Source organism: Anabrus simplex, chromosome 13, assembly GCF_040414725.1.
Source record: "Anabrus simplex isolate iqAnaSimp1 chromosome 13, ASM4041472v1, whole genome shotgun sequence".
Taxonomy (NCBI): Eukaryota; Metazoa; Arthropoda; class Insecta; order Orthoptera; family Tettigoniidae; genus Anabrus; species Anabrus simplex.
This window is the reverse complement of record NC_090277.1, coordinates 12,827,682-12,845,687: the sequence shown is the minus strand read 5'-3', so window position 1 is coordinate 12,845,687 and position 18,006 is coordinate 12,827,682. Positions and strand designations below refer to the sequence as shown.

Below are 18,006 nucleotides of genomic sequence, written 5' to 3'. Positions count from 1 at the left end.
GAGTAAATACGCGGTTGGGGAGAGTACCTTCTGATCTAAAAACATCCTCACCACTGCAGCCTTCTTCTTGTGATCATCCACCCAACGTTGGTTTTCTTAAACTGCTGGTACCGTTCTTCATTGTGCCTTTTTTCCTTTTTCCGATCTTTCTGTTGTAGAGCAGACCATATATATTCCTTTAAGATGCTCTTGTTTTTCTCAATCATTATCATCATCATCATCATCATCATCATCCAACCATCTCCAATTTCCTGGGTGTGGCATAAGAGCGCTCTCCATTTTTGTCTGCACAGGTACAGTCCTTCCTCTTCAACTTTACACCATTCTATGCCTCTGCCTTGCAGATCGTCTTTTATTTGGGATATCCATCTTGTTCTTGGCCTGCCTCCAGATCCCTTCGAAACCATTCCTTAGCTACTCTCTTTGGATCCATTCTTTTCAAATGACCAAGCCATTTCAGTCTTAATGTTGGTAGAGTTGCACAAGCATGGTTCCATTTAGATGTGCCGGGCTGAGTGGCTCAAACGGTTGAGGCTGGCCTGGCTCAGTCCGGTGGTATTTGTGGGGGCTCAGATACGTCAGCCTCGTGTTGGTAGATTTACTGGCACGTAAGAGATCCCCTGCAGGACAAAATTCCGGCACCTCGGCGTCTCCGAAAACTGTAAAAGTAGTTAGTGGGACGTAAAGCAAATATTATTATTATTATTATTATTATTATTATTATTATTATTATTATTATTATTATTATTATTATTTAGATGTCTTTTAGGATCATTTCAATTCTGATCTTATTTTGTCTTGTTTTCTGAAGCATTGACCTTAGGAATTTCATTTTGGTAGCCTGAAGCCTACTATTATCTGTTCTGTTGATGGTGCGAGTTTCCAGTCCATATGTTATTGGTACGAACTAGGCACGAACGAGCACGGAGTTGTTATTTACAACTTTTCTTGTTGAACACAACTTGCCTTTAGTCTGCAGTGACCATGCGGGACGTTTGGTAAAGTAAATGTTTCCCGATTCGGAAATAGCTTTAAAGTATGGTTGTGCCAGAAAAAAAAATGGGAGCGCTAGTTAAAACTTTGATCTTTACAGTTGAGAGAAAGGTAACAGAGTTTATGAAGTCCCAGCCCTTTGCAGTAATGATATGAATGGCAAAAAGCTCTACCCATTAGCTGTGACACTTTTCTAGGGGGGGAGTTTACAATTTGGGAATCCAACCACAATACAGGCAAAGGAATATTCAATGATCTGGATGATGATCTGAAGAAAAGGGGGATTCCGTGGGATAACTGCGTAGGTTTTGCGTGTGATAATTCAAGTACAGTAAAACCTCGTTAATTCGAAGTCATTGGGACTAAAAAAAATCGGACTTCGAATTAACCGCCAATTCGCAATTTAGAAGTACCAACCCTTGCAGCATTACAAAATATTCTAAGGCCCGTTACTGCATGCAGTTAACCTTGATTCACAGTTATACCTTTCAAATGCCATGAAAAAAAGAACTATTTCCAAAATGTATCCAAGAAGATGCATTTACAGTATTCAAATAATGCACTCGGATATCTCACTGGCAAACATAACCTCATGCAATGAAAGAAAGAAAGAAAGAAAAAAAAAAAAGCAGCACGATTCAAAGACGAGGAGAAATCTATGCTGGCTCCCATGTGCAAGTGCTTTATTAATTGGATTACTATACTGTATGCATTTTAGATGCCTTGTTTTTACACAGAAAGTACCTGATGCCCTTAAAATCGAACTTTCCTATGACTCTATCCATGTATCATTTCCCGCCATGGCACTTCTCTTGTACTTCAGAGATGGAAACACTTGCTGCGTCACAAAGTATTATAAGACCCATTAATACATGAAATCACCTCGATTCATAGTTTAAACCTTTCAAATGCCATGGAAAAAAACATTTTGAAATGTATCCAACAAGGTACATTTTCAATGTTCAAATAATGCACTTGGATAAATCAGACAAACATAACCTCACGCAACGAAAGGAAAAAAATCCCACAATTCAAAGACGAGGATAAATTATGCCGGTTCCCCTGTGCAAATGCATTCATTATTTTTTGGATTTCTGTACTGTTTACATTTTTAGATGCTTTGTACTGGCATGGAAAGTGCCTGACGCCATTAAAACATTGTGGCTTATCGAACTTTCCTATGATGAACGGATAAGGTTTCTCGCTTCCATGTGCATTGCAACGCATTACTATGACCCCCACCCCCACCCTTGTACGATTCCCTGGCTGGCACTTTCTCCTTTAAAACCAAGACCGTTCGGGCTCGCATTAAAATAAAGCAATGCAGTTTCACTGGCAATGACAATATTGTTTGGTGCCTACGAATTTATTATGTGAGCCACGTTTTTTCGTCAACTGTCGGCATCGCCAGTGTTTGCGGATTCTGTGTTTCCGCACACTGTCTTTTGCGTTATATTACGGCGTTCCTTAAAAGGTTCAGTACAAAAGAATTCCGATTTCATTCAACTTAGCAATTATGAAGCGCACTCTAGACCCACCGATGTGAGTGTAAGTGCGGAAAGCTACCCCTCCACGTTCCGGAACGCACGTTCTATTATGACGTGGAGCGGATAAATTTCGAGTTGAAATTACTCTGTAACATACTATTGTTTTAAAATGTAAAGGCAGTTTCAAATTAAAAGTCAATTTCGTTAATGGGGCTGACATTGTACTTCGAATGACGAATTATCCGTATTTCGAATTAAACAATTTAAATAACATGCAAAACAGTGTCTCATGTTTCCGGGAACAAGAGCTTCTTCGAATTAGGCGGGATTTTGAATTAACCAATTTCAAATTATCGAGGTTCTACTGTACTATGACTGGTGTTTCCAAAAATATGAGCTCCTTTATTTGTAAAGAAAATCCTAATATTAGTGTGCAAGGCTGTGCTTATCATCTTGTGCACTTAGTTCCTCAAGAGGAGTGCAGTGCTCTTGTAAATGTTAATATTGAACAGATTTTAATTGATATTTATTACTGTTTGCTGAAGAGTTCAGAGAGGTAAAATGCTTTAATGGTATACCAGGAAGTCTTTGGTGAAAAGCCTCACAAAATTTTGAAGTATGTTTCTACCAGGTGTTTATCTCTTCTACAGTGTGAAACAAGGGTCTTAGAACAGTGGAACCCTCTAAAAATTCTGCTCTGTGAATCATATTTTGACAAGGCCAACTCAAAATTTCTGAAAGTTAAAGAACAGATTGAAAATCTATTTACTAAGCTTTACCTTTTGTTTCTCAGCTCTTTTCTTCCACTTTTCCACTCCTTAAATGTATTCTTCCAACAAGAGACACCACTTATTCATAAACTTCATTCAAAGTAAAATGAATTGATCGTGCTGTTATTGTTTGCTTTCTGAGAACATCCTCTGGTCCAGAGTCTGATAGTAATTTGCCTGATGTGAAATTTAGTTCTGCTAAGTTACAGAAAAGTGACAGTGAGTTGGTCATTGGGGAAAACGCAAGGGCATTTTCTCTAGATTAAACTACATTGAAAAAGTTTTATTCCAATGTCAGACTGTTCAATACAAAAAACATGAGTATATTGTCAACAAATGGTCAATTAAGAATAAGTTTCTCGAGCATGCTGAAGTTACTGACTGGTTTCCTACAATTCTGTCATCAGAAGAAATCTATCTTTGGAAGCAGAGTTTAGTTGTTTCCAATTTGATGGATTCCTTTTTGACAAGGACGAAAGGGCCGATAGACTTTGGTTTGAATTATCGATGATCACTGATGCTTCAGAAATAAGGAAGTACCCTAGTGCAGAGGATCCACATGATATCAAAAGAAAAAGCGTGTCACCAGTGTACTTTTTACCAAACAGGAGCTACAAGCTGCTAATGAGGCAACTACGGTATTCAAAAAAGATCCTTCAGCCTCCACTCAGATATGTACTGCAGATCACCTTATTCTCTAGCAGGTAAGAATCATACACTGTGCCCTGTCAGCTGCATTACTAATTGCCTTCCTTGAAAGTTGGCATCTCTGCAGCATGTACAGCAACTAGACGTACAGTCAGTGACTCAAGTCAGAAGCTGATACAGTAGGTCTTCATGGGTATCTGGAGCCAGGCTGTCTGTAGTGCGTCCCACAACTGTTGAAGGGTGCGTGGCGAAGGAGGCAGATGACAAAAAGGCAATCATGCTGCTCCCACTGATGTTCAGTTGGATTGAGTTCGGGGATGTATGGGAGTCCGGGAAGAATGTCGAAGTCTTGATCGTGCACTTACAGCCATTTGCGGGCACTTCTAGCCTTGTAGCAAGGCACATTATCGTGCTGGAAGGTCGTACGTCATTGTTTTCCATTTCTTAATCGGCTGATGATGACGTGGACTAGGGTCGAAACCGGTACCATTTCTAATTAAATGAGAATGTAATTCACTACATTTCTTATTATTTGGTATTGAATAGGTGGAATCTCCTTATCAATTATTTCAATTTTAATTGTAAGTGCGAAGTGCGCGCAGTTATTCGGTTTTTGAACGCAAAAGGTACTGAACTAATTGAAATCCATCGCCAATTGACGGAAGTGTATGGTGAGTCATGCGTAGATGTAAAAATTATCGTAAGTAGTGTAGAGAGTTTGCAGCCGGTCGGACTGAAATTCACGGCGAATGAACAAAGGGGCGGGAGACCGTCAATTTCCGTCGAGACAGTCGTGAAGGTCGAGCATATCATGCGTGAAGATCGGCTGATCACCCTGGATGATCTCTGCGCTTTGGTTCCTGAGGTTTCCTGAAGTGCACTCACAACTTCCTGAACACCATGGAGGCGAGCTGGTAGGACACTGAGCATACAAAAACTGTCACAGCGTCTACAAAAATGCATCAACCAAAATGTCATTATGTAGAAAAATAGCTAAATGTTCAAGCTGTAAAATGATGTAAACCATTGTAGAAATATACAGGTCTATGTATTTATTAAAAAAAAAAAAATATTGGAGACCTTACTTTTGGGATTACCTTCGTATTCATAACCAAATTGGTCAAGAGTGCCTTCCACACAAATGATGGGACCTAGAGAATACTATGAGAATTTTCCCCACTGCCTTGTGTTGTACAGCAATGAAAGCAGGGTTTTGGTTCTCTGGCATTTCTCACCAGACATATTCTGTGTAGCTGAAGACTTGACTCGTCAGAGAAGTCTACCCGTTGCCAATCAACAGTGGTCCAATCCCCATACTGTCATTTTCATCGATGCCCTTGTGTTGGCATGAGCACAGTCACACTCCGCCCAATTTGCAGAAGGTTTCGCTGAACAGTTGCGGTACACCTTTACCACTAAAGCACGTGAGCAACTCTCAAATGTCGCTGTTCCTGAAATGCTTGAAAGCTGATGATCATCCTTTTTTTTTTCTACTCTGATAAATTGCTTCCCTTACCCATAACAGCAGGAAGTGCAATGTGTACTGCCAGCCTGTCGTTCGCATTGTATATGCGTCACCATCCCGTGTCACGGGACATGCATTTTGGGCTACGCACGGTGGACTGCACTAATAGCAGGTTTTCATAATTACTGTATGTGATTCAACTATGCTTACATATGTCGTCGTCGGCCACTACTCGTATCCGAGTGTATGTTATTCGCTTGCAATTCATGTACACTCCATTTTGTGTAAATGACGTTGATGACTCATCAGATCAATTCTTGCCTAAATCATGCGATCACAATCGGCACACCTAAGAGAAGGGGGTGGACGTGGTTGAGTTTGTCCGAGTTTTCTTCTAAGACGAGCCTCTGTTTGCAGTCTTCGACGCTCAGTTTCAAACTGCAATACAGCAGTGGATGTGATTGCGGGCCAGGGAGGGCGATCTTCACCAAGTGTGTGCCAATTACTGGGGTCAATGTTTGTGTTCTTCTAGGTTTTTTTTTTGAGCTGATACTTGTAGCGTTTCAGAGGTGCACCACGTGGCCTCCTGCCAGAACTGAGTTCACTGTATAGTATCTGTCGGGGTAGCCTATTGTCATCCATGTGTTGCACATGACCAGTCCATCTAAGCTGGAATGATGGAAGCTTCTATACTGTTCATCTGTGCTCTTTCAACTACTACAACATTGGAGACATAATCCTCCCGTTTGATATTCATAGATTCTAAGCTTCTGCTGGTGAAAACGTTCCAGTTACTTGATGTCACAGCGGTATACAGTAGAGTCCATGTTTCACATCCATAATATAATAAGGAAGCCTAGTAATAGACAGTTGGGATTCCAATGATTTCTAATTTTGAGGACGAGGTACAGGCTGATGATGCCAGCAATACACTGCGAAACATGTCCCAATAAGGATTATGATTTATAATGTATAAGTCATAATGTTCAAATGAATGTAATGTATTGAATAGGTGGAATAATTTTTTAAAATAAATTTAAATATTTTAAGACTGTAAAATCTTGCCGCATGACGTAAGGTAATGTTTCTTGAAGTGCTTCACATTTAAATGTTGAGTGTTAATGAATGTATGGACCGTACTTGCTCTTGTTCTCAGTCTTGTGTTTGCTCTTGCAGTGGCGGCGAGAATCTCAATATTAACCGATAATGGCAATGAACACGATGGAAAAGCTTCTGAAGCTTCGTCTACAGCAGAAGAGATCATGACGGAGTCGCTGCAGCAACAGCTTGAAGCCACAGTCCAAGCTTTGCAGGACGTATCTCCAACGAAAGAGCCTCTTAAGAGGCAAGGAAACAAAGGCAAGGCCTCAAGTCTAAATATTGTATAGTTTTAGAATTTGATTATCTTCATTGACTTACTGTTGAATTATATTAGGATGATTTTTATTGTGTGCTTTTCTCTTGTGTTTAGGGAGTATTACCAAGAAATGCTAAGTTTGTGTATGTTGTTAATAATTGTTTCAACATCATTTGATGATGTGGGTACCATTGTGGATTCTGGATTATCCTCTTCGTGTCTTGCTACTGGTCATTTATTAGAGGCCAACTGATTTCATTTACAGTGGAACCTCGATTCTCCGTTTTTGGAGGGACCTCGAAAAAAAAAAAAAAAAAAAATGTACAACACGGGAAAATGGAAAATCCAGGAACGAATGAACCATCAACAGTTTGGCTAAACATCACAAAAATGAAACGCGTATACTTATAACCTTACAAACATCCCTAAACCAAATTAAACTACAGCCCAATTGGGCCTTCCGCCTACCAAGCGTCCACTGCTCGGTCCGAAGGCCTGCAGATTACGAGGTGCACAGGGTTAGTGTTACGAATCCTCTCGGCCATTATTCCAGGCTCTCGAGACCAGGGTTGACATTTCACCATTAAATAGCTCCTCAATTAAAGGTAATTGTAGAATGAGTGAACCTGGAACCAGCCCTCACACATCCAGGTAAAAATGCCTGACCTGGCTGAGAATCAAACCTGGGCACTCTGGGTGAGAGGCAGGCAGGTTAGAACGTGAGGCCGGATTCAAACATTAATTACGGGTATGGCGACTTCGAAACTTAATGTTCAGTTTTACCAGTAAAACTTAGTCAGTTTCCTCTGAAAACTTCTTTCAGTTCAGCAACTTTGATCTGCCAAACTCTTCGAAAAATCTAATATCCGTAACGCCAAGCCAAACAACAATCGACCACAAGTAGTTTTTAATTCTCTAATCTCATAAAATTAAACACATTAGATACATAAACACCCAACATGGTGGTGAAATCCCCCCTTCTTTTAATCTTCCATTGTAATTTGGTCACAGGTATACTGTTCGTAGTCAGTTTATGGAAATCTTGTACTGCGTAAATTAGGCCTACATCGACTTTTAAAGGTTATGTTGAACTCGAGAATATGGTTTTGAATGTAAGTATCGATTCTCAAATGTAATCGAATGCATTATATTCAATTCTGCCCATCACTAATCATAATCAAATTGGAAAGAGAAAAAAATATCATTAACACTTCCGAAATGATGGTTATTAATGTCAAAAACATATCAGATGTAAGGCTTTTCAGGCGTTTGCTCTATTAACCAGCGTTTCGTCTTAGGTCTGACACTAGACTCATCAGAGTGGGATGTGTCAGACCCTACCCACTGACCCTGGGGTGTATGCAGGTGAACTTTATAAGAAGCACAGTCTGATAACTGCATACGGGAGATAAATCTCCACAATGGAATTATTGCCTGCTTAGCGATTCCGAATGGAAAAACAGTTCGGAGCTGGACCCGTGCGTAGACAAAAGGGGAACGAAAGGACAGAAAGGCAAGAACCCGTAACCCCCATGAATAAAAGAATAGATCAAAAGAAAATGTGGTTTATTACAAACACACACAATATTAAATTGAAAGTAAAAATGGGAAGCTGCGTTAAAAGTAACTTGCATAACTGCAGAAAAATAGAACATCAAGTAGTATCAAGTAGTATCCTGTTCATTGACATAGTAAGTTTTGTGTTACACGGCGACAGGACACACGATCGCACTATTCACTCCCGTATGACCACATAAAAATAAAAACTCGTTTTGGAAAAACAATGTGACTTGGAACATGTTATCGAAGGAATCAGAAAATGGAACCACGAAAGGGATAATGCAGTCGTACTAATGCAGACCACTCACATATCAACAGTTAGCATTCGTGCTCCAAACAAGCGTCCACACGATGCTAGCCCGTCACAACAACAACAATGCCAAAGCACAGCCTCCCAAAGGAGCAGAACCAAAAAAAACAAGATGACGATGGAGCAGATAACGGCCTAGAAATATAAAATAGCACACCACACATGGCCCGAACCGGCCAACTAAAACGAAAAACAAAAGAAAAAGAAACAAAAATTAAAATTATGAGATACGAAGAGTACTATAAACTGTACACAGGCAGACAGCACAGACACGCACAGACGTATGAACAAGAAGAGAGACCCAGTATAAAATCGACCCAGGCCAGACCGGTAAGTCAAGACGCGATGTATATTATCGTACAGGATAGCGACGGATATCATGGACTCACGAGCATGGTTCGAACACCACAGATACAATGCTGGACTGCTGCAAAAATAGGCAAGACTGATCCAAATATAATCATAGCAACCAAATATAATCGTAGCAATCACAACATTCGTCGACCCGCTACCCAGGACATCCAAATTGCCTCAATGGATTAAACCCGTAGGGTCAAATACACAATATACCAATGCTCAGCCATGATTCCAAACGATGAGGAAACAGAAGTGCATGGTCTCAAAACCCACAACCACACAGGCCCAAACAAACAGATAGGTAAATACCACTCTCCATTCTTGCGCGTGTGCACACAAAGAAAGAAAAATTTAAAACACACACAAAATTAATTAACTAAGAGCGTGCAAAGACAGGTGATAAAAGACTACCGAAATACAGTCGCATAGAACTGTTCTTGTAACTTTGGCACGTGAAATGAAATAAAATGAATGAATACCTGGGAGCAAAAATCGGGAATCTCGAAATATTTATGCCCATCAAAATAATGACTCCCAGCAGAGAGCCGAGCCTTGAAACAAGTAAATCCACGATAATAGCAATTTGTAGATCAAGAAGCACATTTTAAATCCCAGTTTGTTCATCATTTTCGATACCTCCATTGTTGGTATCACAAACAGACCAACTTAACACTCGGAGAGTGATTGATAGACTGTGAGTATCAACACAGATGCTAGAGTGCCATCTTCAATAAGAAACCATAAGTTTCATGTCACATTCGGGTAACGTAATCGCTGATGGCGACAACGACAGTCAAGGAGAAGTAGGAATAGAGGAAGTGCATCACAAAGGCAGGCTTGGTTCGGCACAGTTCGAACCCCACTGTCGGCAGCCCTGAAGATGGTTTTCCGTGGTTTCCCATTTTTGTAACCGTTACTTTTGTAACCTGGGCATGGTGTATTGCTTGTTGTAGGTAAGTTGATCTACTAATCTCAATGAGCACACTGTGGGTGGGGAACGCAGACGAAGAATACACCCACGGTGTCCCCTGCCTGTAGTAAGAGGCGACTAAAACGGGCAAGAAAGTGATGATCTAATTAGAACCATGAGACTACTTGTAATTAGTTCCACCACGTGCAGAACACTATGGGTTGCTTTTACTTGCGCGTAGTACCACTATGTTAGGTACAAAATAGGTTTGTGATTAGTGGCAAAAGAGTGTGCTTCCGGCTTTTACATTTCCTGTGATTAGTACCACTATATGACCGACATCATGGGTGGGCAACACCATGGTTCTGGCTTGCCTATGATTAGTAACCACTCTATGAGGAACACCATGGGATAGTATAGTACGCGCACCTTTTCTTGAGCCCTGGTTCCCATTCGTTACTATGGAGATTCGGGCTCAAGAAAAGGTGCGCGTACTATACGAGTCCCTGTCCCTGTGATGAACACCATAGGTTTGCGTTGCCTGTAAATGGTGCCGCAATGTGCGAAACACCATAGGTCTGTATTACATGTGCGAATTTCATTACCTGTGAGTAGTACCATAATGTGTAGAATACCGCGAGTCTATGCTCCTTTTGATTAGTACTGCAACATGACAAATACCATGGTTCTACTTTCCTAACCATAATTGCCATTATGAGGGGGCGCATGACTTGGATTTTGGACCCGTTTAGACTGCAAGCATCATCGATTTAGTAATATGCTATAGAAGCTGTCCCTTGGTCAGTAATACTTTTGTTTTACATCACTTTCTGTGAATGTGAGGCATTGCGGGTCGGATCCACTGATTGTTTTAAATTCATTTCCATTCATTCTTTGTCCTCACGTTTTGAATTCTGATCAGTGGAGGATTTTGGACTTTTAATTTTTCATTACATTTCGTCTCATATCGTATCATTAGGGCCGATGACCTAGATGTTAGGCCCCTTTAATCACCAAGCATCATCATTGGAGCACGTCCACTGGGCCTTCGTCCGGTGACTTCCCCTTCAGTGTTATCCTCTCCAGTAAACTGGGTCTTGTAACAATGTAACATGAACTGCCGTTGTTTGATAGTTGTTGATGGTCTTATTATGATACCGAGCTGTTTCAGGATTGACTCGTTCAATCGATGTACCATTCAAGGTATTCACGTTATTCTTCTATAGCACAACATTTTTAAAGGGTCTATCCTGTGGCAGTCTATATCTTTAACGTCCAGGTTTCTGCTGTGTAGGTGGCAATGGGAAAAATGAGTGTCCACAAAAGCATAAGTTTTGTTGCTGCAGTAATGAAGGTGTCTTTTCATATGTCAGTAAGCTTTGCTGTCAAACTCCTTGCCATCACGATGTGCCTGCGGACCTCAGGTTCGTAGTCCCCGTTGTTAGAGACAACAGATTTAAGGTACTGAAAGTGGCTGACCGCTTCATGGTTAGCAACCCTCCGCAATATCAGGCAGGTTGTTGTTAGGGCACTCTGTCATCATCTCTTTGATTTGAAGTCCATACACTCTGCTATTCCTCTGCATGATAGCCTGTAGCTCATACTGATTTTTGTAATTATCAAGGTGTCTGCATATCGAAGATGACTTCCTTGGAAATAGATGTCAATTCCAATAGGCTACCTGAAATATTTGTCCCGAATGAGTAAATTTATAATACCAATATAAATGGTCTGTTATTTTACATTATAAATTTTCCAGCTAACTTATTCCCGATTGCCAGCGTTTCGCCCCAGTGTGCTAAGTTGGGCTCTTCAGTTGGTAAATAGCACACCCACCATGACGCATGGCTAGTGCATACCGCGGAGACCACTGTGTAGGCTACTTGGAGCCACCGGCAGTGCCAGTGCACTATGAGAGACTTCGTCTCATTACCAAAAATTGATACCTGTCTGTCCATCAGATGATATAGATAGTACGGCAGGTGCGGAAGGATGTTGCATCCAAGTGATTTCAAGGTGTTGTTCACTGATTTTGCTGTGTGAGATGGAGCATTGTCATGTAACAAAATCACTTTGCCGTGTCTTCAGGCCCATTCCGGTCGTCTTTCAATCAATGTGCAATTTAAATTAAATTAATCATTTATTGACGATAGCGTTGTGCATTCACGGTTTCGCCGGGCTTCAAGAGTTCATAATACACAATACCGCCCTGGTCCCACCAGATACAAAGCAGGGTCTTCTTGCTGAAGGGATTTGGCCTTGATGTTGAAAGACCAGTTTCACCAGGTGACAGCCACGATTTTCTCCACTTCGGGTTTTCAAAATAAATCAATTTTTCGTCACCCATCACAATTCAATGCAGAAATGGTTTACTTTCGTGGCGTTAAAGCAGCATTTCACAAGTGACTTTCCGATTTTGTATTGGTCGTTCATTCAAATCGTGTGGGATATTCCCCACTGCTCATAAACGTCTGCTGATATTTTCTTGTGGCACAATTAATGCGTTTGCCAATTGCTGTTAAGTTTGAGTTGGGTCATCGTCCAGTAACACCTGCAATTGCTCGTCTTCAGACTTTTGTGGTCTACCAGAGCGCGCACTTTCTTCCACTTTGAAATCACCAGGTTTAAATTGTCGAAACCATGTCTCACATATTCTAATCGACAGAGCGTTTTCACTATATGTTTCTATCAGCAAACGATGACTTTTCACAGCCCTTTTCTTTTGATTAAGTAAGAAAAGCAATGCTTGACGCAAATGTTCCTTTTCACGCAGAAACATCGACATGATCAGTGAATGATACAACACGGACACTAGTGTTTGGCGGACTTAACTTGTGTGTGTTGGTAGGTTAATGTCAGATAAACAACACTTACTTATGTGTCAAATTCATATGCTGCGTACTGTTCGCTGGGGCTATCTCTTAATGAAACCGGATAAGACTTATGCATACAGTTTGTTGTGTGTATTTCTTGCTGACAATGCCCAGACATACTTAAAACCAATGATTAAATTTCCAAGAGGGCACGGATGGGTTAAAGCCAAGAATTCAGTGGGAAATAATTGAGAAACAAACTCTTGCACTTTGTCTCATGGGGCATGGTTGGCTCTTCTGCACCGCCTTCCTTGTTGACATTCGTCACTTGCATGTCTTCTTAGTTTCCGGGGTCACCCTGTAATACTGAGTTGCACCACTGTGTCTTTGCTGTATCATCACTAACACTTGTAATATTGCAATGAATCAGACAGGCTATGACTGGACAGGACGTACAACCCCAGCATTTGCCTGGTATGAAAATGGGAAACCATGGAAAGCGATCTCGATGGCTGCTATCATTGGGGTTCAGACCCTTCTGTAGAATGCAAGCTGTCAGCAACGCAATTTGAACCACACAACCAACTCACTTGGTATCATAAGAGAGCAATTGGTGCAATGTTAGGACTCTTTCTTACATAGTATAGATAAGTATAGACGTTGGTGACATGGTTGAGTCTTGTTAAGCCTCTGGATCAGTGCACTGTTGTCGTGCAGTATTTTTTCTCCTCATCCATTGGTTACTGGTCTACATTCAAAATCATATAACACCACTTGTCTGATAACAGCTCAGTAGATTTTAGATTTTGAATTTGCGCCATGCTATTTGCTTTACATGGCACCGACACAGGTAGGTCTTATGGTGACGATGGTATAGGAAAGGTCTAGGACTGGGAGGGCAGCGGCCGTGGCATTAATTAAGGTATAGACCCAGCATTTGCCTGTGTGAAAATGGGAAACCATGGAAAACCATATTCAGGGCTGCCGACAGTAGGGTTCGAACCCACTATCTCCCGGATGCAGGCTCACAGCTGCGCGCCCCTAACCGCATGGCCAACTTGCCCGGTGAATTTCTGCCATGCATTTGTTTGCCTTTATGTTTCTCTTAATGTGTCTCCATCTGATGTGAGATATAAGCCCAAGAACTTGAATCCGAGTTGTTACACACGTTTGTTCACCACACCAGGTATTCAGTTTCAGAAATATTCATTTCATTCGATGTGCATTAAGGAGGTCTTTCCAGGTTCCTGTTTGCTGCTCTAGGTCTTAGCATGCTTGACTTCACAAGAAGACGTATCAACAGATGTAAATGTGAGATTCCAGAGAAGATGTTTACTGTTGCCATGTACATACACAAAATAAAAAGAAGTGTTGGCAAAGCCAAGAAGGCCTACTTTGATATTTAAAGGAGGTGAAATGATATGAAACAGTAATAACCCCACATTTCTGATGGACTCTATGCTTGTCATACTGTAGCGTAGTTTCAGCTTTTTATGTACGTAGTTCATATGTGTAATATTTTCAGTGACTACTCTCAGATTCAATGGTATGGATACTTGATTTTAAATTCAATAGAGTGTGGACAAGTATACCAGTCTCAAACGTAATTGCACCAAATTATCATATTTACATGAATAATCCTTGCACCCTAATTTTAGGAAGAAATCAATCAACTTATCTTCCTCATGATACTGCATTGATCAGTATACCAGACAAGCTGTTCACTGGTATTTTGGAAGGGGGATTGCGATCAGTGGTTGAGAGTAAGTTGGATGGAAACCAGTGTCGTTCAGACTAAACAGGGGCTGTCAGGATCAGATTTTCAGTATGTGTCAAGTAATTGGAAGATGCTGTAAGAGCAATAGACCGTTATCTTTGTCTCGTAGATCTAGAGAAGGCATATTACAGAGTACCGAGGGAAAAGTTGTTAGTTGTTCTGGGGGACTATGGCATTACAGGTTGATAATTTAAGACAATCAAAGGCATTTATGTTGACAATTGGACTGCAGTGAGAATTGATGATGGAATGAGTTCTTGGTTCAAGTTACTTACAAGGCTGTAATCTGTCACCTTTGTTGTTCATAGTTTACATGGATCATTTACAGAATGGTGTGAAGTGCAGGGAGGGATTCAGTTAGGTTTGGCCTATGCCGATGACTTGGTCTCAATGGCAGATAGTGCTGAAAACCTGCAGTTTGTTGGGGCTGTTCCTTAATTAAGGCCATGGCCGCTTCCTTTCTACTGCTAGTCCTTTCCTATCCCAAGACCTATGTGTGTCAGTGCAGTGTAAAGCCAGTTGTAAAAAAGATTTAAAAAATCAATCAATCCTGTAGTCTAATATCTTGGACCTTGAAAATTGGTGTAATGTGTATGGTATGAAAATTAGGCTTTCCAAGAGTAAATTGATGTTAGTAGGTAAGAAACTTAAGAGAATTGAATGTCAGGCTGGGAATACAAAACTGGAATAAGCAGATCATTTCAAGTATGTAGGATATGTTTTCTTCCAGTGTAAATGAGATTGAATCAAGAATCTTATTTGGAAGCTTATTATACAGTACAATCTGATTCCAACAGAGTATGTCTCAAGGCAATGGTTGTACTCTTGTGCTCGTTAAAAATATTATTTCTTGTTCGCGTCTGGTAATTTTGATTGTTAAAATTCTTTCTGAAGAGATCATTATTTTTTTTTTCACGTGCAGAATGCACTGCATGATGTATATACTTGGTACTGGGAGTATCGTTAGTCTCTTAAATAATGGTCTGCAATGATCTAACCTGTTACGCCTCAATGTAATTCTGATAGCACATTTCTGTATTTGAAAAATAACATCTACCGGCCCAGCGCAGGAAGTTAATGGAACCCAAATACTATCGACAATGTCTATCGGACAGCAATGTAATTATGACATTCAGACGACATCTCTCGACCAAACGCACAAAGTCTGTGTAGATTCCGAGATGGAAGACATGATAACACAAAATTTAACACAGAGGTTACAAACTATGATGGAAAGTCTCTCAAATAATATAAAACATATGGTCAAAGAAGAAATTATAAATATAACTAAGCCAAAAATGGCAGAGCAACAAATTGTCTTGGAACCTATACCCCAAGAAAATCCAAGGAATAACAATGACCTATGGTCAGATATCGCTGCCAAACCCTCCACGTCGAAACTCTGGAATAACAGTAAGAGAAAAATGACCACAACAATCGTGGGCACAAGAAAGTCCGAATGTGGGAAAGATAAATCCCAAACAGATAAAACTGCAAGCCGCAGATCATAGAGCTTGGTTATATATAGGGAAATTGCACCAAAATACAACCGAAGAAGCTGTTAAAAAGCACATCTCTAACTTATATGTAGCCAACATATTAGAATGTGAAGAACTCCAAACTAAAGGCACACTTAAAGCCTGTAAAGTGGTGATCCCACTGCAAGACATAGCGGAGTGTGGCCAGAGGGAGTCATCGTACGACGCTACTGTATTTTTTGTTCCCAAGGAGCAGGAGCTAGACTCGCAGCTCAATCTGCTTCTGTGGAATGTGGAAGGACTGAAAAGCACTCTAGCACTATCTAACAACGATCTTTTGCACACTCAAGACATATTAGTCTTCGTAGAAACTCTAGTAACTAAAGCCTTGGAAATAATCGGATTCTACTCACAACATATACCAGCAACGCAAGGACCAAGAGGACGGCCAAAACAAGGAATCTCCTGCTTCTTCAAACCAAAAACGGGAAAAGTGCTAAGCACACATCAGGATCAAGACACTTGTGATAAATTTCGAGAACCTTTCTATAATAGCCATATACCTTGAACCATTAATGCCAATAGAAGACATAATAACAACCATTATGATTGCCTTAAGACAGGCAACACCAGGACGAAACATTATTATAGCTGGAGATCTGATCTGCAGATTAGACGTTCCAAATCACAGAACAAATGAACTGTTAGACATGATGATAGAGGCAGGATTCATCCTTGTCAACCAGGCGGATGAACGAACGTACTTCTCACACTCAGGATGTAGTACTATTGACTTAATATTCTATAAAGGACCTAATATTACATCGAATAATTATATAGTATGTTATTCAGCAGATGAGACACCCCTAAAGAAGCATTGCCCGATCGTGGCCAATTTTTCCATTCCAAATGTGATGAACAGAATTAAAACCACAGAAATCAAAGTCTCACGACAGCTAAGAAACTGCGTATTAAGCCAGAAGAATGGGAAGATTTTGATAATCACTTAGAGGGAAGTGACAGTGATTCGGCTGCCATGATTCAGTCTGCTATGGTATACAATCAAAAGAGAAGAGCTCGCAAATGGTTTGACGCAGAATGTTATGAAAAGAGACAGATTACCCTTCTTGCACTACATACAGCCAAATCCAGCCATAGTTTAGAGGATATAAAATCCTACAGTCAAATCAGAAAAGAATATAAAAATCTACTGAAGATTAAAAAAAAAAGGATTACATGGAAAAGGAAGCTGCAAATATGCTGGAAGAAGCCAGAAAGGACCCGTACGTGGCATTGAGGCCTCGGAAATCTTAGAGCAATAGCAAAATAGACATAACAGTTTTGGAAGAACATTTCAACAACATTCTCAACATCGATAAAACCAACACCGCATATGAACTGATCAATGTGAAGACATGTCTAGCGGAAACTGAGAAGAGGTATACGAGACAATAACATCTCTAAAAGAAAAGAAGGCGCCAGGTCCCAACGGCATATATAATGAACATATCAAAGGCTCAGTTAGCTTATTACTTCAAGCAGTCACAGATATGTTAAACCTATGCTTAAAAGAGTGTAACATCCCAGAAATATGGAGGATCTCGACAATTAAGGTACTATTTAAAGGGAAAGGCAATCAGTTGGACCCAAACTCTTACACGGGAATTGCCCTGGAAAAATGCATATTGAAGATGCTCACAAGCATCATCACAAAACAAATTTCTAAGGAAGTAGAACACAGGATTCCGGAAGAACAATTCGGTTTCCGAAAGGGCAGGAGCACTCTCCACGCCATTAACAATTTAATTGATGATATAGAAGATACATTTAAGGCATCCTCAAGGAAAATTCCATGTAGTCTTCGTAGATTTTACCAAAGATTTCGATACAGTAAACAGACGTATCCTAATCTCAAAGCTGGAAACAATAACAGGAAAAAATAAGTTCACTGTACTGATCCATAACATGATGATAGCCAATTTCATTCAGATCACAGATGGCGTAACCACATCGAAAACAATAACTCAGACCAACGGCGTCCTACAGGGAGACCCATTGAGCCCCCTACTCTTTAATGTCGC

General features: G+C 40.5%; 1 protein-coding gene across 1 annotated transcript in view; it reads left to right on the top strand.

Annotated features, from left to right (window-relative positions):
- LOC136884820 (uncharacterized) overlaps positions 1 to 16,493 on the top strand; it is a 96,329-nt gene extending 79,836 nt beyond the window's left edge. Inside the window, exons 6-7 of the mRNA XM_068230019.1 lie at positions 6,540 to 6,722; positions 16,039 to 16,493. Coding sequence (XP_068086120.1) covers positions 6,540 to 6,722; positions 16,039 to 16,493 — 638 coding nt within the window. The remainder of the gene's footprint in view (positions 1 to 6,539; positions 6,723 to 16,038) is intronic.
- The last annotated feature ends 1,513 nt before the right edge of the window (positions 16,494 to 18,006 follow it).